The 20,555-nt window shown below is 41.3% G+C and overlaps 1 protein-coding gene across 1 annotated transcript in view; it reads right to left on the bottom strand.

Annotated features, from left to right (window-relative positions):
• Positions 1-1,564, bottom strand: part of LOC116506226 (microtubule-associated serine/threonine-protein kinase 4-like) — a 74,605-nt gene extending 73,041 nt beyond the window's left edge. Inside the window, 1 exon segment of the mRNA XM_032213875.1 lies at positions 1,477-1,564. Coding sequence (XP_032069766.1) covers positions 1,477-1,564 — 88 coding nt within the window.
• Between the last annotated feature and the right edge of the window lie 18,991 nt (positions 1,565-20,555).

Consider the following 20,555-nt stretch of genomic DNA (forward strand, 5'->3'; position numbering starts at 1 on the left):
ATAGAGGGGGAGGGGAAGTAGGCGTAGAGGGTGTGTGAGAAGGAAGAATGAAAGTTGGAGGGGGTTGAAAGAGGGTGTATGGTGGGCCAAGGTGGTATATTGGGTTTGTATTGTAGAGGGCATTTTCTATATAAGTGAGGGCCGTGTTTTTACTCAATGTTATATGCCCTGATTAAGCACAGTGAATATGTGATTGTATAGAATGAAAACATAATAAATATATATATTGAAAAAGATGTTGTGAATTCTGCAAGTTAGTGTCTCCTCTTCCCCAGTCTATGAACACATCCCCCTACAAAAAAAAAATTCTACTTGATCCTTTTTTTTGCTATGGGTAAATTGAAGTGGTGCCCTAAAAAAGACCTGGAAAGACTTGGTATGAGGCAGACAATGGGTGGCTTCTGGCACTTGAAGATCTATGCCCTGTGGATTGAACAGTGTGCCATAGGGTTGAACACTGATCCACTGACTTATCTTTTAGGGCATAGGCATTAGCACCCATATCACATTATTCTCCTCCTTATGGTGGAGAGTCTTGGTTTGTTGGTGTTGAGTTGAAAACAAATCAGAAGATTTACACACAGCCTCAGGCAAGTTCTAGAGGGGAGGAAAAAGAGGTGTTGCTGTGATAACTGGTGTAAGTAAAGGTTCCCCTGCATATGCATGCTACTCGTTTCTGGCTCTAAAGCGAAGTGCTCATCTCCATTTCTAAGCCAAAGTGCCAGCGCTGTCCAAAGATGTCTCTGTGGTCATGTAGCCGGCATAACAAAACGCTGAAGGCGCACGGAACGCTGTTATCTTCCCGCCAAAGTGGTTCCTATTTTTCTACTTGCATTTTTTATGTGCTTTTGAACTGCTAGGTTGGCAGAAGCTGGGACAAGTAACGGGAGCTCACTCCATTATGCAGCTCTGGGGATTCGAACCGCTGAACTTCTGATCTTCTGACCGACAAGCTCAGTGTCTTAGCCACCGAGTCACCGCGTCCCAGCTGGTGGTAGCTGTATATAATTAGATGAAAGTGGTTGTAGTGGATGTTTGGTGGTATTGCAGTGTGAATGTGTTTATGTGGATGTGGGAAGTGGGAAGTGGGAAGTGGGAAGGATATGGGAGTGGGCATGAGCATTTAAGCGGGAGATATATCACTATCTGAGAGTGGGCTGCATTTGGTATGTTGAGCTCACTGGTTGAGAGGGATCTTCCAGTCCCCAACTCTTTCCTCAGAACCATGTTATCAGATCCTTGATGGACCTGGACTCCGGCACTTGCTGCTGATCGCTAGATTAGTCTGCAATAAATTTGTCAGCCTTTTGTCTAGAAAACCAAAGTTATGAATGCTAATATTATTTTTTATCTGTTTAAAGCAACAAGAATCTTGCAACTCTGAATATGCTTCTTCCCTCCTTTATCTTCAGGAGAATTAGGGAGGGTTGAGTTGAATCATTTTCTCTAATTGCTTTGGACTCAAATTCCTTCTACCTGACTTTTGTCTTGGTTGCAGCTTTTCCTCCTGGTTTTCAAGGCTATCCCTATAGCCTATTACATCCCCATCTGTCCTCATCCTCATCCTACATGTGCATCCAGGTCTCATTAAGGCATGCCAGGGCAGCAACAGCACCTACAGTAACTGCATGTGAGGCCCTCTAGTTGAACCTGAGCTCTAGAGAACAACGGGACTGGTGTATCATTCTCTCAGCATTGCTCCTTCCTGAGCTGTTGGATTGCATTAAACTTCAAGGTGTCAGTTCTTGTGGACTTTCATTTGCCACTGAATCCAGAGTGGTGGGGGTTTATTTACCCTTCCCTTCCCTCTCATCCTACAGTTTGGGAGAGAGGGTGCATGGCATGTCTCCTGATATGTCTACTAAAGGTCCTTTTAGGCATAATTTTATTCTCAATTTTTCACCTTTCTTTTTCTGCATAACTGAAAAAGTGACATTCCAATTCTTTAGTCCATGCATCAAAAAAATCTGGGATTTCAATTTTAAAAATATTCTTTAAGAATAGGATGTAAGTTTTGTTTCAGAATTAGACTCCATCAGAAGCATACTTTTCCCTGGTAAGCTGTCAGGACACAACTAGAGCTATGTATATGTATCTCCACTAGTGTAAACTAGGCAAACAAAATTCTATTTGAACTTGAGAAAAATCCTTAAAATAATCATCAGAAAGTATTAGATTTAAAATTTATTCTAGATTCCACTCGTAGTTTCCAATAGAACAGGGGTGCCAAACTCACGTGATGTACCGGGACTTTTTCCCCCTTCATTAAACTGGGTGGGGACAGGGCAAGCATCTGGCCCACAGGCCGTGAGTTTGACACCCTTGCAATAGAATGTTTCAAAAGTAAATCCTTCTATAAAATTAAATATCCATGGTCTTCAACATCAATCTATACTCCAAAACACCCAAAATTGTCATTTCCAAAAACAAAGAACACTTTGGATTATACGTTGACCCAAGTAGTTGCCAAGACTGTAATAGCAATAAATAAAATGTAATAATGAAGCTCAGAAGTCTTCTAATTTTTAATTATTTATATATATATATATATATATATATGTATGTATGTATGTATGTATGTATGTATGTATATGTATATGTATATGTATATGTATATGTATATGTATATGTATATGTATATGTATATATGTATATATATATATATATACACACACACACATATACATATACATATATACATATATATATACACACACACACACATACATACATACATACATATACATACACACACACACACACACACACACACACACACATATGAACAATAAAGAAGCCCTATGACATCTTTAGAATGCAGGTAAATTATCTTGTTTAAAAGATAATCTGTTTATCCTTGGTGGAATATTTAAGCCATATACATTTCCTCAGCAATTTGCTTATCTGAAGGAAATATCTATTTGAAATTCATTTTGAAAGACCTTTTAGAACATAAATCTACCAGGGAACAATATTCATTTTAATTACATTAGTATTACCACAGCAACTTAATGGAATTTAATCAATCTATTAATATCCAAGGCAACTTCCTAAAACTTTAAATGTGATTGTTTCTGTATATTTAGAAATATTTATAAGAATATAAAATTCTAAATCCTTAACATATTCTGTAGGGATTATTCAGGCCCAGCTTTTACATTAATTTATTTATATAGCAAAATTCAAAGGAAATATTAGTCAAATCTGCCAATGATTACAATATAATTTTATTTAAAAAAATAAATTTAACATTTTATAACATTCACATAAGAATTAATGAATGAGGGAAAGAACAAAATGAAAGCAATGTTTATATGGAACATAATGACTGGTGTGAAGGAAATGTTCTTACAGGAACTTAGTAACTGGTGATAACTCAACAGATGGAAAAGAGACAATCTATTTTAACATTTGGCTGAGAACAATTCCCCGTTGTGTTTCTTTATTCTAGGAATTTATTCTAGGTTATACAAAGTCACTAAAACATTACTCATCATTTTTTAAATTATAATCATCTAGTATGTTTCATTCATCTTATTATAAATCCAATTTTTGAATATTAGCAAAGCAGTATTTTTACAAATAAAAAGCAGAATTATTCCCTATCAGATTTCACTATAATTTTTCAGTATATTCTGCAGAAAGCCTCTGGGTGAGAGGATCTAATCAATAATGATGGGAGAGGAGACTTGGGATCTTCAACATTTTACTGTGGGATGCCTCATGGCTCAATCCACTCTTCCATTTTATTTTTTTTACACAAAACCACTGGGAGAGATCATCCATTGTTTGTGATGAGGAATCATCAATTCCTGACATCCAGTTTGTATCTCCAGTCTAAGCAGAAAAGGCAATGAAAATTCAGAGCATGGAAGCTACCATGGCACAAACCTAGCTTGAATTATAGCATAAACAAATGTGTTATTTACAGAAGTCTTTGGGTACTAGCACACTTCCATATTTATCTCTGAACCTGAATTGGCAGGTCCTCAATTTGGTTTTTTTTTTAAGACTTGCAGCTCCTGCTGACATAGTAGATGGAGGGATGGGTTTTCTCCAGCTTTAGCTGATACATTAATAATAGTCCTTTCTTGTTCTGGAGAACCTGCTCTAGCACAGCAAATCACACTCTTGACATTCAACAGCTGAGTATAGAACTCTCTCTATGTGGGTGGCTGCCCTTGAAACACTTTGGAAGCTTCAACTGGTGCATAACCAGCTAATCCACAAACCATACACACACCGCCTTTGGTGGAAGCTGTACAGGCTAGTATATGTTTCTAGATGCAATTCTGATCTATTACTACCTATTATGGTTTTATAAAGCCTTTCATATCTCAAGACCTTGTATCCTGGAATTATCTGCTCCAGATAGAATCTGTGTGTCCATTCTACATAGGGCAAGAAGCTAGGCTGAGATTCCTCTTTTGCAAAGGTCAAGGAAAGAGGAAGCAAACTTTACCAGTGATATATCCTTGTTATGAAACACCTTACCTTACAATAAGGAACACCTTTTCTCTTCTTTTTGAAAAGCTTTTTTCATATAAACTTAAGGGGAAAGATATTGGAAGCAGACAAATTGTATGGGGGAACAATTGAGATAATACTGGGAACATACATTTCTATTATTGCTTATGCTTAATTTAATGCTATGATCTAATCATTTGTGGTCGGATATCCAGGTTAATCACTCTAAATTAATACTTTTTCACTATCACTTTTAAAATAATGTTAATTTATAATGTTAATAATCTTGGTTCTACATTAGATGAAAAACACAGGGGAAGAGTGAGGAATGTAAATGTTTATAGCACCTGAATTAATGGAAGTGCTCACTAGGGCTTTGCTACCAGATTAGAATATGTCAGAAGCTGTAGACAATTTCAAGTATCGTTATTTCTAGTCTTAGAACATAAAGAAAGAAGTTTCTTGCATCACCAACCTAGAAATGCTATATACTCAAGGCAGGGATCCCCAATCCCTGGGCCATAATCCACTACCATGGCCATTGTGTTGAATATGTTTGTGAGGGATAGACGCAGGAGCCATGGAATCAGAGAGTAGATGTTTATTGCGAGATGACAGCGATTCAAAAACGTCCCTGCAACTGTCAGGGTATTTATGCTCGAGCCCAAAGCAACTGTCAAATGACCAGCCAATCAGAGAGCTGGTAACAGGGAACATTTGCATATATAACACTCCTTCCCCCCCCCCTTATTTGCTTTGTGTGTTATTTATTTGCATTTTTTTTTGTTTGTCCATGTTCACATTTATAATTCACTCCTTCCCCCCAGTTATTTGCATATTCATCCTCTGCGCATGCTTGGCAAGACCTTAGGGAAGATTTTTCCGGTCAAGGAGGCTGGAGAGCGTACATGAAGTCCAAGCCTGTTGGTAACTTGAAATTGCGGTTTCTGCGGGGGGGTTGCTGCGAGCAGGACTGGCGTTTTGGTTGTGTCGGAAGGTGATTTGAGAGCGGAGACGGCAATTTGGGAGCGTTTGAGAGCGGAGCTGGCCCTGGAGGCGGCAGCGTGGAAGTTCCTGGGCAGGCAGGTGGCCTTGGGAGGCAGACAGCCTTGTAATGCAAGTGGCCTTGGAAGGCAGGCAGCTTTGTAAGCGCAGGTGGACTTCTTAGGTAACAGTCTGTTTATTGCAACAATACCGTTTGTAACAGTAGCAAACAGCAGACCGGATAGACTCTAAAGTTGTGTCCGGTAGATCTTCTCGGCAGAGAGGCAGGCAGTCAGGCAGCTTCAGCCACGGTTGAGCCAACGCGATTTGTAGCTCGTCCCTGAGCAGAGGCGCGTCTCCAGCCAAGGTTAAGCATAGGTTGCCCGTCCCTTTGACTGAAGGAGTCCGTGCCTGTGGATCTACTCAGGATTGGCTTGATCAGAGGCGAAACCTGAGGCGGTGGCAACTGCTGCTGCAGCTCTGACAGGTCTTCAAAGTATTCTCTGTTCGCGTTTACTTGGTTGCGTTGCGACTGTCTTATTGTTTAGTTTTATTCTTAGTCCAGGCTCTGCAGAATCGCGATCCCATCCTCGTCGCCAGTGTTGAATATGTTTGTGAGGGATAGACGCAGGAGCCATGGAATCAGAGAGTAGATGTTTATTGCGAGATGACAGCGATTCAAAACGTCCCTGCAACTGTCAGGGTATTTATACTCGAGCCCAAAGCAACTGTCAAATGACCAGCCAATCAGAGAGCTGGTAACAGGGAACATTTGCATATATAACACATTGGAACCAGGCTGTGTGAGCTACTGACAGCCCAGTTTCAAAGCTCAACTTGTGGGACAGTTCTCCTCTTCCCCTGCCAGACCACCAAGCTGTAAAGTTTGAGGACCACGGCTCTAACTATGGAAGCGCTCATATGAATCGTTCATATGAAACAATCAGATACTAGACTGGTATGCCTTATGGCTGGTAATGATATCATCTAGAGCAGGGATGTCAAGCTCAATTTCATTGAGGGCTGCATCAGGGTTGTGTTTGACCTCAGGGGGCCAGGGGGTGGCATGGCCAGGATGGGAGTGACCAGGGGGTGGCCAGCTCAACATCACTTGTCAAGGCTGTTTTCGGCCACGACAGCCTCCTGCACTCTTCTGTCAGCGAAAAGAGGGGGGAAGCACAGCCTCCTGAGCTTTGTTTTCACTGACAGAGGGTTGCAGGAGGTGGTTGCAGCCTCCCGTGCTCCATTTTTTTTCTGGCAGAGGCACCACGGGCTGGTCCTTCACTGTTTCCTATGGGCCAGATCCAGACTCTCAGCTTTGACACCGCTGATCTAGAGCATCAGTCCCCAACAGCTGTTAAGAACTGGGCCAGCAGGTCAGCAGCAGACAAGTGAGTGCAACCGAATTCATCCCTAAACTCCTCGTTCCATGGAAAAATTGTCTTCCACAAAACTGGTCCCTGGTACCAAAAAGGTTGGAGACCAAGTTCTAGGGCATAAGTAGCCAACTTAGTGTTCTCTATAAATTAAAGTCTCCTACTCTTGTAAGACTGAAGTACTACAGTCAGTTATAGGTCATTGTCAACTAGTTATCTAGAATATCTGCAAATTCATTTGTCCTAGAGGACAGGAAGGGAAGACAACAAAAGAATTATAGTAGTGCAGATGATAAGAAGAATGGAATAGAAGAGTGTTTATTTCCTCAGGTTGTTTATCATACTTTGTCACATCTTATGACTCAGTGAATTAGTTTAGACAATCTGAAGTAGCAATCAAAATAATAAATTTTAAATAAATTTTAAAATGCCAACAAAAAGGTAAATTTAAAGTGTGTTGTGTATATGTACAATGCTATTAAAAAGTAAGCAAACTTATTTAGCTTCAGTGGTATATTTTAAATATGTAAAAATTCTACTTGAAAAAAGTATAGGCAATATTGCTTAAAATCATAACATTCATAAACACACTTCACATTATACACAATAACGCACATACTGTACTGTGTTATTAAAATTGTTTTCACATAAGCTACTTGCCCCATTTATTCTTTATGAAAATAATACAATCTCACTTTAAGCCTCAAGTGATTTTAGACGTTTGTTTTCTTCAATAAATTAATAAACATTTAGGATTATCAATTCTTGACCTCTGAAGAGGTATCAGACAATTGTCAGGTTTAATGGAAATGGGATAAAGACTTGAGTAGACACCTCACTGGAGTAGAGAGCTATTGTGGTGTCTTGCTAATCTTCAGCTTCCACTCAACAAGCCATTATTCAAATACATAAACTGTTGTGTTATGATGAATATGTACTGTATCACCAGAGGTTTGCCTTTAGAAATGAAAACTTTCAAAAAAAATTATGAATTCATTTTCCAGGGAATGGATCTTAGCCAACAGTGTCCAAGCTAGTTTCCACTTGCAAAGCAGCATTTCCTCGTCTCTGTATCTGCAGAGATAGCCCACCAAAGGCTTTCAGGAATTCTCCTACCTTCTGCTCTCTTTCTATCATGTAGATTTTCAAACCAGAATGAACAGCTAAGCAGAAATAGAAGATCAGAGAGAAATATATTGGGTAACTCAAAACAAAAAAAATTGTTCTTGCCATACATTTATGATCGTGAAGGGGGGAAAAAAATTAAAGCAACTGAAGGGAGGCGTGGAAGGGAATGAGCCATATCAAAGGGTTTCTCCTTCCTTCACCTGAGGCTAGTTATAAACCTCCCTTTGAGTATCTGTTGAAGCTCATTCTCTCATGGGCTTTGTGTGGGCAGGTACATTTCCATCATTATTCATAAGCTGCGTGTTTTCTTCTGCAGCTATATGTACAGTGCGACAGCCTTTTCGTGAAAAAGTAAGCATCACCCAAAGCAATCTCAGAAAGTACCAAATGGGTTGGTCTCATCGGTGACACGATTCCACCAAAATTTACCAGATCCATGAAATCCTAAACCAAAGGGGTTGATTCCGGGAGATTCAGCTGTTGTCTAATCAAAAGCCAACCTTTCAAAGTGGGTGGGGTGAAGAAATTAGAATAGTATGCATGGTATTGAAGATGCCCTTGGGTGAATAAAATCACTTCACAAATAAAAACTCTCTCCTATAAAGGAGACAGGCAACAAACCAGACTGTTATCTTTCATAATGGTGTGGAAAAAGGCAGTGCAGGTAGCCCTTGACTTACAACAGTTCATTTAGTGACCATTCAAACTTACAACAGCATTGAAAAAAGTGACTTAGGACCGTTTTTCATGCTTATGACCATTTCAGCATCCCCATGGTCATGCGATCAAAATCAGATGCTTGTTAACCGACTCATATTTATGATGGTTACAGTGTCCTGGGAGTCATGTGATCCTCCTTTGCAACCTTCTGACTAGCAAAGCCAATGGGGAAGCCAGATTCACTTAACAGCTGTGTCCTACCTTAAGAACTGCAGTGATTCACTTAGCAACTGTGGCAAGAAATGTCATAAAATGGGCAAAATTCACTTAACAAATATTTCACATAGCAACACAAATTTGGGCCTCAATTGTGGTCATAAATCAAGGACTACCTGTATATACAGTAGGCCTATTTACAGCAATTTTTTAATCTTTCCTATGTAACAAACTTTCCTTACTTTCTTTGAATACTTTGATGAGGAAGCCACTAATAACTGTAAAGGTGCATGCCAATAAAGATACTTTGCTTCAACTATCTGCAATTGTTTTGGTTTTTTAATTAAGTGGCCATTTTTTCCACCACTCAAGCCTGGCAGACATTCTAGGAATGCTTGTGATTTTAGCAATAGCAATACCAGGGACATGCAGTCAGGGGAGGCAGGGGAGGCAGAGCCTCACCACTGTCAGCAACTAGCCCAGCCTGACCTCAGCTCTTGCCTTTTTCCTTTTACATTTTTTTTTCTTTTCATGATGGCAGGCAAGAGCAGAGTTGAAATCCTCTCTGAAACAGCTGGAAAATGTATGTGTGGGTCGGAGGGAGGGGGAGGAATTCAAACTTCATCCTCCTGGTACAACTTTGTGTGTGTGTGTGTGGTGTGTTTGAGAGAGGGGGAGGGAGGGAGGGAGGAAGGAGGGGAAGGGAGAAGAAAAAGAAAAAAAGAAGGAAACTTATTTAGCAAAGGAGAAAAACAAGTTCTTTATTTAAGGAAACGGGCTATAGCCAACAAGATGCAGTAGTCAGGTAAGCTTCCCTTTTGTTCACAGTAACTTATTTCATGATGTCTCTCCAACTGAGATCGTAAGAAACTCCTATTCTTTTCTTTTCGCCATTCCCAGCATTGGTGCATTTCTCAGTTACATTTTTGCACAATGTGCCCTAAGAATAATTTGAGCCTTCCATTTGTGTCTTGAGAACTCTGAGCTGATTTGGGCTAATTAATTTTGTTGATTGTCTATGATATTTCCCAGAATCTTCTCCAATACCAAAATTTCAAAGCGTTAATATTCTTGGTTTCATTTTTTTCCAAAGTCTAACTTTAATTTCCTTACTGTTGCAGGGAAAACCATTGCCTGCCCAATTCTTCTTTGTGGGCATAAAAATGTCACAATAAATATCTTTTACCAACTTAACTCTACAGGTTATTTTTATTTTACTGCTATTCTATCAAGTACACCAGTAGTCTGCAGGGTATTTCTTGACTATTAGTTACTTTACTGTTGATACCATGTAAAGGTTTAATTCATGTAGATGATCCTAAACATTATTTTACTGGAATGTAAAATTAAAGATATTACACAATCTTTCACTAGTTCTTTTAGGTCTCCTTTTTTCAGTATTAGTATACTTGTTTTCAGTATTGGTAGTTCTCGTTTAGCAATCACAACTGGGACTGGCGACTAGATCATTAAGCAAAATTACTAAGTGAAACTATAACTATACAGATTACTTCAGGGTTTTTTTGCTTTACAGACCTGCAAGTCATAATGTGAGAATAGGTCAAAAAAGTTACTTTTTCATCATTGTAAGGAAAATAACCTACATATTGAACAGCTACGGTGACACAGTTAACAAATGTTTTGCTTAGCAACATAAATGGGCTCAATTATACTCATAAGACGAGGACTACCTGTATTCATTCATATATTATTTGAAACCACACCTGAAGCTATTAACTTTCATTTCTTGTACCTGATCATCAGTTTCAGATGTTTACAACTTCTTTAAAAGTATGACCTATTATAGGGGTGTCACACTCAAGGCCCAGGGGCCAGATCTAAGCAACCCATGGGCCAGATCTGGTCCCCGGGCCTTGAATGTGACACCCTATAATAGGTCATACTTTTAAAGAAGTTGTAAACATCTGAAACTGTTTGATGATCAGCAATGTTTCCTCTAAGCTGCGCGGGTGCGCGGCCACACAGGTGGCAGGAAAACACATCACAGCAGTTTCCAACTGCTGCACAGTGATCTTTAGCATGATAGACTTTAGTCTGCAGGCAGCTAGGAGGCTTCTGTCAGCTGGGCCGGGATATTATAGTGGCTGGACACACCCAGAGGAGGGCGGGCTTTTGGCCAACAGAAACATGGCCACGTAGGGTTATGATTGGGCTCCCTCTGCCAGCGCATGGCTGATTGATAGGGGGCCGCTCCCTCCTGGATCAAAGTTACTGAGGGGGCTAGCGGCAGCAGCAGCAGTAGCGGCAACAGCCAACTCTCCATGGGACATGCAGAGAATTGTTCCGTCGCAGTTTGTCGGCTAAGCCCCCTTGGCTGGGCTCCCCGCCGTTGGCTCCGCTTCTGAGATGCCGGTGTGCAGGAGGTTCTTGGCAACGTAAAGCAAGTGGAAACCCATGCCGGGTGTGCACATGTTGTCTGAATCCAGCCTCTGCGTTCGGAGCATTGGTGCTAGAAGGGTATTTTTTGCAGGAAGGGGGAGTCGAGCTGGTGCTCCACGGATTTTATTTGATTTTATTGCTCAAAAAGAAAAAGAAAATAAAGGCTTCTTCATCCGCCCAGACCAGAAAGTCAAAATCCAGAAAATTAACCTTGTTTAGAAAAGTTTTGCGTTGATGGAAAAATAATGTTTTCCAGTGAAAGTGTTTTCCCTACTTTTCTTTGTTTGCTTTTTTTTACCTCTATTCCTTCTCTTCTCTTCTCTCTTCTCTTTCTTCCTTTTTTCTTTCTTCCTTTTTCTTTCCTTCCTTCCTTCCTTATTTCTTTCTTTTTTTTTTTTTTTTTTTGTTTTTTTTTTTTTTTTTTTTTTTTTTTTTTTTTTCCTTTCTTTCTTTTTCTGCCTTGCCGCTTTTTCTTCTCCTCCCTCCCTCCCCTTTTTTTTCTCCTTCTCTTCTCCTCTTTCATTTTTTTGTCTCTCTGTCTCTGTCTCTCTCCCCTCTCTCTCCTCTCCTTCCTTCCTTCCTCACCTTCCCTCCTCTTCCCTCTTTGTTTCTTTATGTGCCCCAATTGCTAATATACATCAATTGGTAATTTATTCATAACTTGCTAATATCACTGCAGACTATTGGATAGTAAGGGGGGAAAGTATAAAGCATATAAAGTAATTCATAGTATGGAAAATGTGGATAGAGGGAAGTTTTGATCCTTTTCCCATAGAGAGTCATCCATTGAACTTGAATACAAGTAGTCCTCAACTCACAACAGTTCACTTAATGACTGAAGTTACATCAGCACTGAAAAAAGTGACTTACGGCTGTTCTTCACACTTATGATCATCAGCATTCCCACGGCCACATGATCAAAATTTGGATCTTTGGCAACTGCCTCATATTTATGATGGTTGCAGTGTCCTGGGGTCACCTTTTGCAACCTTCTGCCAAGCAGTGTCAGTAGGAACGTCAGATTGACTTAACAACCAGGTCACTGATTTAACCGCAGTGATTCACTTAATTGTATGTAGCAAGAAAGGTTGTAAAATGTGGAAAAACTCACTTATAAATGTCTCACTTAGCAATAGAAACTTTGGGCTCAGTTATGGTCGTAGATTGAGGACTACCTGTATAGGGAGATTTCTTTACTTAATGGATATTTACATGGTAGAATTGAGTTTCAAATAAAACTGATTTCATTGTTGTCTTGGGTGACATCTGTGAAAAAATTTCAGGTGCTCAGGCATGAAAATGTGCTGCTCAAACACTATACTTTTCCGCCCACGCTGAAAAAAATTTAGAGGGAACATTGATGATCAGGTACAAGAAATGAAAGTTAATAGTTTGCTTCAGGTGTGGTTTCAAATAATATATGAATGAATACAGGTAGTCCTGACTTATATATATTTGAGCCCATTTATGTTGCTAAGCAAAACATTTGTTAACTGTGTCACCGTAGCTGTTCAATATGTAGATTATTTTCCTTACAAATTGTCATTGACAATGGGCATAATATTATATGTAGTCCTCAACTTATGACCACAATTGAGCCCAAAATTTAAGTTGCTAAGCGAGACAGTTGTAAAGTACGTTTTGCCCCATTTTACTACCTTTCTTGCCATCATTGTTAAGTGAATCACTGCAGCTATTAAGTTAGGAACATGGTTGCTAAGTGAACCTGGCTTCCCCCCATTGACTTTGCTTGTAAGAAAGTCATAAAGGTAATCACGTGACTCTGGGACACTGTAATTCTCATAAATATGAGTCACTTGCCAAGTATCCAAATTTTGATCACATGACCATGCGAATGTTACAACAGTCGAAAGTGTGAAAATGGTCATACGTCCCTTTTGTCAGTGACGTTGTAACTTTGAACAATCACTAACAGTTGTAAATCGAGGATTACCTGTACTCTCTATGTTTAAGGGTACATTTACTTCCTAAGGCAAGTATTATTACATAAAAATACAAGATCACTGTATCAACTGATTTTGAAAATCAACTGATTTTGAAAATTATGCTAAGCATAATGTTGTTTATTTCGCTACAGTTCACATAGTTTGCAAACCACATTTTAATACTCACTACTATATTTTGAAACTTGTATTAGCAAGGAAAAAAAGTACTTGGACAATACTGGTTTATTAACCAAACATAATTCAGAAATTGATTTATGAGTACCAAACATGTACATTAGATCTTAATTCCACGTAGATCCTGCATTTATTAGTATACAGAGTAGAAACAAACTTATTCTTTTCTCCAAATTGCAAGCTCCTTACATTTCTAGTATTTATCTTCTTACACCTATATATATATATATATATATATATATATATATATATATATATATATATATATATATATTCAAAGGCAAAAAATGTTTAGAAAGTAAGGACGTAAAAACATAGCACATGACTGCAATTTCTTACAGCAATACAATTGCTACACAATCACAGGAAAAAACATATATAGTATACCATAGTTTAGGGAGCTATAGTTCTATATTCACGCCCAATACATACAAAGCATTTGCCTTTAAATTTGGTACAACCCAACCTAGTTGTTAATTTCAGATACTCCAAAATAACACCATCTTCAAGAAATTATGTTGCTAATATTATATACTAGTTTTTGTAACCATATACAATTGTAGCTGTAATGAACAATATTATACCTCTTTCAGCTCTCATAGCTGAATTAATCATTTATAAATCCATTTCACCAATGACTTACGGTGGTCTTTTATCTAATGTTGAGAAAAGCTAAGTGTCCTCCTCAATACTTTCAACTACTTTCCTAGTGCTAAAACTATTCATATGATACACTACATTACTTTATAAGCAAGCATGAAGCAATTATTCACCTGCTTTATTCTAATTCAAAAGTTTTCACTCTTTAGATTATGATCATGTTTTAAATCAAATATGCAATAGGAGTTGCATTTAAAATTTTACTACAAATATTTATAGTAACAGTGTAGCAGTAGAATCCCCTTTAGAGTGAATTACAGCATACCAGATAAAGATGCATTGTAGAATTCCTTCCATATACATAGGTTACTAGACATTAATAGATTAGCACAAAATAAGATCATAGAAATACTTGAACATACATTCCTGAAATCCATATTTATAAGAACTCTAGTCAGATTTGAATTAATGAAGTTACGAACAAATAGCTTCTCTGTTATAAGTTCTTCTATTCCAGATAGTAATGTTTAGTATTAGAATGTAATGCTTTACATTTAATACACTTTTGTTGACACTGGTAGGCAAATATTTTTTCCTTGACAGAAGAAATGCTCTTTCAGATTGTTTTTGAGTAGGCAAAGTTTGATAATTCTATTTAAACCGAGAAAACATTTTGTTCTGTGTACATACTGGTTTGTTTATATCTGATATCTCAGAATGCCCTCAGAAGGAACATTTATAGCTCAGTTTCAGCTAAAACAAATGTGCTGACTTAAAAGTACACAATTGTAACTGCACGTTACCAAACTGCAAAGTGACCTCAAATAATTAATGCAGACAGAATAAAATTCTATACCCAGAAAAAGAAATTACTAATTTATGAAGCAAGACACTAAAGTTATCACATCAGCATGAACTTCCTCCAATGTGACACCAGATTCCATTGATCTGTTATCCATTTTAAGCTGGATAAAATGTGGGAAGGACTAAAGTAATGGAAAACAAAACAAATGTGCTTTTCATTTGAAATTCTAAACATTCATTTTTTTCATTGAGAAATCTAATGAAGTTGCAGCTCTTAAAGAAAATTCAAACATATTGTAGGTTTAGTGGTCAAACTTCTGAAAATATTAACAGCCATAAAACCAAACAAGCTGACAAATAATCATTTTGATATCCATTACAACAAAATACATAAGAACGGGATTCCTTTAGGTCCAATTGTGACTCTACCTCGAACACCGATATACAATCTAGCAGAAACCCTTCAAAGGAAACTCAGACAGTTGGTCAATGACTCAACCACTCAATAAACTCCCCAGAACAATTTCTCCAATGTATCAAACATACCAAGATCAACAAGGAAGAAATCATGGTCTCATTCGATATCACCACTCTCGTCATCGTGATTGCCTAGCTAAATAAACCCTACACCACCTACTCACTCATATATGATGGCACTACAGAACACTCCATGTTCACAGAAATCATCATGAAACTCCTGTATCTATGCCCCAACACATGTTCAATGAGAAAATCTGCAAGGGTGTAAAGACCCTAATGGGATCACCCATGGGATCACCCATATCACCTAATAACAAAAGTGGTCCAAATCCATATTTCTACCCACCATCCAACCAAAATTCTGGACATGCTATTTTGATGACACCTTCATCATCATCAAATGCTCCCAAATTGAAGACACATCACCTACTCAATAACATTCCCTGGGATCAAATTCACACATGAAAGAAACAGACCACAGACTTCCATTTGTTGACATCAACATAAGGAGGCTAGACCACGGAGAATTGGAAATCTGCATTTACCACAAACCCATGTATATGGACCAGATCCTCAGCTTTGCAAGCAATCACCCCACCGCACACAAAAGAAGCTATGTCCCGACACTATTCAGAAGGGCCAGAACATAGTGCACCACCACAACACTAAGAAAAGCAGAAAAGAAATGGCTGGCTGCTGGACATCTTTCTCTGTAATGACTATCTCAAAAACCTCATATTCTGACATACACAGCACCTAAACCACAACACCCCACACAGCCAACCACCACCCAAAAATCCTACCGTACCCAAAAGGAGTATCGGAAATGACAGCCAGAATCCCCAAACCCCTAAGAATAGCAATAGTCTAGAAACCCTCAGCCACACTCTGCCAGGAATTATCCAGAACCAAAGATACAGAAGTATGAAAGAAACAATATAATCTACAAAATCAACTGTAACCAGTGCAACCAATTCTACTGTACGTTGGACAAACATGTCAATTAAAAACCAGGATCTACAAATACCGCTGGCAATCAAATGGCAAATCCTTAATCTCTTCCCACACTGACACCAAACAGCACCAGTTTGACTGGAGCAACCCAAAAAACATCAGCCACACTACCACCTGTCACACTTGTGAGTTGATCTAAACCTGGCATTCCACAAGCAATTCCATCAACAGTCACATTAACCTACAACTATGAACCCCTCAGATCCAAAGTAACCACACAGCCAACCAGAGACAGCACTGACCCTCAAACAACCCATGCAATCCTCTCACCAGCAATTCCCCCCCCCAATGACCCCAACCTAATGTAACCTCCCTATCATAAGATCCTCACTTGACACACACCTATATCTGAACAGAAGAACACTGTCATCCCCTAAACTCCACTGAAGATGTTACCTAGCCTGGTAACGAAACGTTTGGAAATCAACCCACAAGCTCGGAGAACAAACTTTCACTCCTATCCTACACCTGAGGTACAGATATTCACCACTATTGCAAATATCCATTACTGCACTCAGGACATTTTCTGTAAAAATATATAGCCCTGGTATTTTTTACACATCATATTTATTAGTCCACATTAGAAAAAAGACATATCTAGCTCAAAGGAACAATTCAGCCCATCCAACCTCTCATCCCTAACTTGGGGAAAAACCTCCATTGTGGCCCTAGCCTTTGTTCTCCCCTTAAGAAGACTCTACATTGTTTTATAGGCATTTAGAAAGTAGCAAGTTCAAATGTACAAAGAGCATGTCCAGGCATATTACATTCAACAGATCTGTCAATTACAAACAGTCATTAATCCACATCACTCAAATCTTCCAAGATTACTGCAGCATGAGTATGTAGTATGTTTTTGACACTGTCTTGATTCAGTGAACACACTAAGCTATAAACGATTGGCTTGGTTTTGGTGAAACTAGCCTTTTTTGGTTGTAACCTATGTCTAATGCAGGCATGTCAAACTGGCAGCCAGTAGGCCGGATGTGTCATATGCAGATTGCACCCACCCCAGCTTTACAAAGGCAAAAAGTCATGATACATCATGTAATGAGATTGAATTTGACACCCATGGTCTAATGCAATGAGGGAGAACCATTTTCTAAGGGTGTGCCAAAATTGTGTGTGTGCATGCTATTGCGTGCATGTGCGTGCCCTCACCCACAATTCAATGTGCTCCACCCACCTGTGCAGGTGCGCACGATCCCCCCATTCATGTGCGCATGACTCCCTGGAGGGGGGGGTCGCCCTTCCCAGGCTCTGGAAGCTTTCCTGAAGCCTGGGGGGCAAAAACGGCCTTCCCCAGCCCCCAGGGGCCTATGGAAGCCAGAAACATATGGTTTCTGAACTTCCAATTGGCCCATTGGGTCTGTTTTTTTGCCCTCCCCAGGTTCTGGAGGCAATCCTGAAGCCTGGAGAGGGCTAAAACGGATTCTCCTGGCTCCAGAAAGCTGAAAATCAGCTGGACAGCACACACACACACACGCGCCAGAGCAGACAGCAAATATGGCTCTGCATGCCACCTGTGGCACACATGCCCTAGGTTCGCCATCACGGGACTAATGTGTCATGCAAACCAAGGTTAGGGTTTATCCAATAGCTATGGCGAAACGCAATGTATAAACAGGTATAAATTCTAAAAAGCAAGGTTAATTTTGTTCAAATTCTAGGGAAAGCTGTTTGTAAGTTGATCAATAAACACAATTCATTCTGAAGTGTCTAAATTGAGGACACTGTACTAGAAGATTCCCATTTTCTGCTGTTTAAGAAATAGGCATTAATGTTTAGTGTTTAGTGTGGGATCAGGTCCTAGTATTTGATAAGAGGTTTCATGAGTCACACGTAGTTTTATATTGGGAAAACTTGGCCAACGTTAACGGATTTCAAAAAGCTAAGTGATGAGAGCTCTGACTGGTAACTCCATAGGAGGTGATAAAGAAATTCCAGGCTACAAATGGAAATCTGTAATCAGGAGAAAGAAATGGCAAAGTAGACACACACTGTGGGGAAAATTGAAACCCACTATTCTCAGGACACTTAAAATAAAAACCACAGTTTTTCATAGCAAATATGTCAGTTGTGCCAACAACCAAAAGACACAGTTTTCAGTTATGCAAAAAAAAAAACAAAAAAACCCCTAATTGTTTTTCTATAGGCATAACAAGGCATTTAAGGCTTGACACTTCCTGTTTATAGCCATCAGAATATATCCTATGAAAAACCATAACTCTGAAGCATCCTCTCTAAATCAATTCACAGACCTAATTCCACAGGGGAGAAGGTAATTTCAATCAGAATGAAAATATACATAACTGCATGTTGATGATTTACATTGTAATCAGCCCATCTTCACAACAGTGGACCACCTTAAGTCTAGTAGGTTGTATGCTCCCATGTGATCATGATTTTTATTTTATCAGGATTGAGCCTTAAATTCTCTCTACTACCTACCTTCTCAGTCTTTCTCTACAATGGGGAGGCAGAAAACACCTCAAAGTGTATTTTAAGGCTGCAAGCATTACGGCAGTTCATCTTCTAAGCAGTGCTTGTTTGTTTGCATTTAAAAGATGTCCACACCTCAATTTCAGGTCCGTTGGCCAATATCATCCACCTCTCAGGACTCTCTGGAGCCTCACTCCACAGAAAGTATCTAAACCTTCACTGGAGTCTTGTATTTATGCCTTACGCTGACTTTATGTGGAATTTACCACTTCCTCCCTGGAAGGTAGCCCTGGAAATGCCTGAGACAAGCCCGCTTTTCCTTGCAAAAAGCCTTCTAGGAACCATTATCCCGAGGAGCTGGGCGCCCAAAAAACGCCTCCGAAGCGCCGACCCCAAAGCGCCTCCAAGCGTGGAAGGAAAGGACTCGCCCTCTCGGCCGTCGCGGGGACCACCGTCCGCACCCCGATATCTAAGCGGAGCGGCCGCCACCGCGACCGCCGCCTTCCCCCCTCTCCCTATTCAACAAGCTCCACCTGAGGTGGAAGATGACAACCGCTCTCCGCGGACTCCGAGCCAACCCGGAGAGGCGGAGAAGCGATTCCCAGAGCCCCATTTGTGGTCGGTTTCAAGGGTAATTAAGGAGAAACGCCCCGTACAAACACACAGCCCACTCAGGCAATTAGGAAGAGGCTCACCCGACCGTCAACACGCGGCAGGGATCCCGCCCTTGGCAGCTTCTTCCCGGCGCCCCGAAGGAGCCAGGCAGGGCAGCCGCGGCCGGCGGTGGCTTTCTCCTGCCCTCCCTCCCTCCCTCCCTCAGTCAAGCCAGGTCATTCTCTCCCCCAGCCCTCGGTCGGCCGCCACGACGCCCGTCATCGCTGGCCTCGGGTAGCCACCGCCAGGCGGAAGAAGCCAGCCTGGATCCTCCCGCTCTTTTCGGGGTGTCGGGGGGACACAGCCGCCCCAGCCCTCTCCCTGCGCCGCCCCTCCAAACCCTGATTTCTCCCACCTCCTCGTCCTGCTCCTCCAGCGAGGCATCCGTCTCGGGACGCGGGCGGGCGCCCCCGCAGCCATCTAGACCTCCCGGAGTACCACGTCGTCCTCTTCCTCTCGCTCTCCCGCCGGCCGTCCACGCACCCTTCCTTTTCCACCTCGCCTCCTTCCTTCCCGGCGCGAGGGGCCACGGAGGGCAACGTCGCGGGGCCGCCCGGCGCTTCCCCTCCTGGCCGCTGCGGCTCGGAGGTACCGTCGCGTCGGTGGGGATCCGCCCGCTGGAAAGCGCCCCGGCTGGCTGGAGGGGTGGCCGAGCCGGCTTCGCCTTCTTCGGAAAGAGTTTGGGAGTCAGACGACGAGGGGGACGAGCCGGAGCTGGAGGAAGAAGAAGAAGAAGAGGGCGAGAGTCGCTGGCCTCCCTCATCTCTCCGCTCAGCCTCCTCCTTTGCCGCCGCTGCCGCCGCGGAAACTTTCTTGCCCATCGCCGCCCCTCTAAGTGCGGAGGGAAGACCGCCACCACCGCCTTGGGTGGGTCGGAGGAGAAAGTCAGCCGGCCGCCTCCGCCGGCGGCATCAACACCGGAGGCATCCTCCGCCGGAAAGGGAAAAACGCCAGCCGAACCGCTGCCGCCGTGGCCCGCTAGACCGGCACCTCGCCCGGTGGCAGCAACATCCCACCTCGGCCGCTTTCGCCGACGCCAGCGGCTGGGAAACTCTGCGCGGGCTGCAGGGGAGCTCTCGGCGCGCAAGCCGCTCCTCAGGCAGCCCGGGAGGCGTCTCTTGCCTTCCGCGGACCCGCCTCCTGGCAATAAGCGAGGTGGATGGGCTGTCCAGGCAGCCAATGGCGAGGG

Source organism: Thamnophis elegans, chromosome 3 (genome assembly GCF_009769535.1).
Source record: "Thamnophis elegans isolate rThaEle1 chromosome 3, rThaEle1.pri, whole genome shotgun sequence".
NCBI lineage: Eukaryota > Metazoa > Chordata > Lepidosauria > Squamata > Colubridae > Thamnophis > Thamnophis elegans.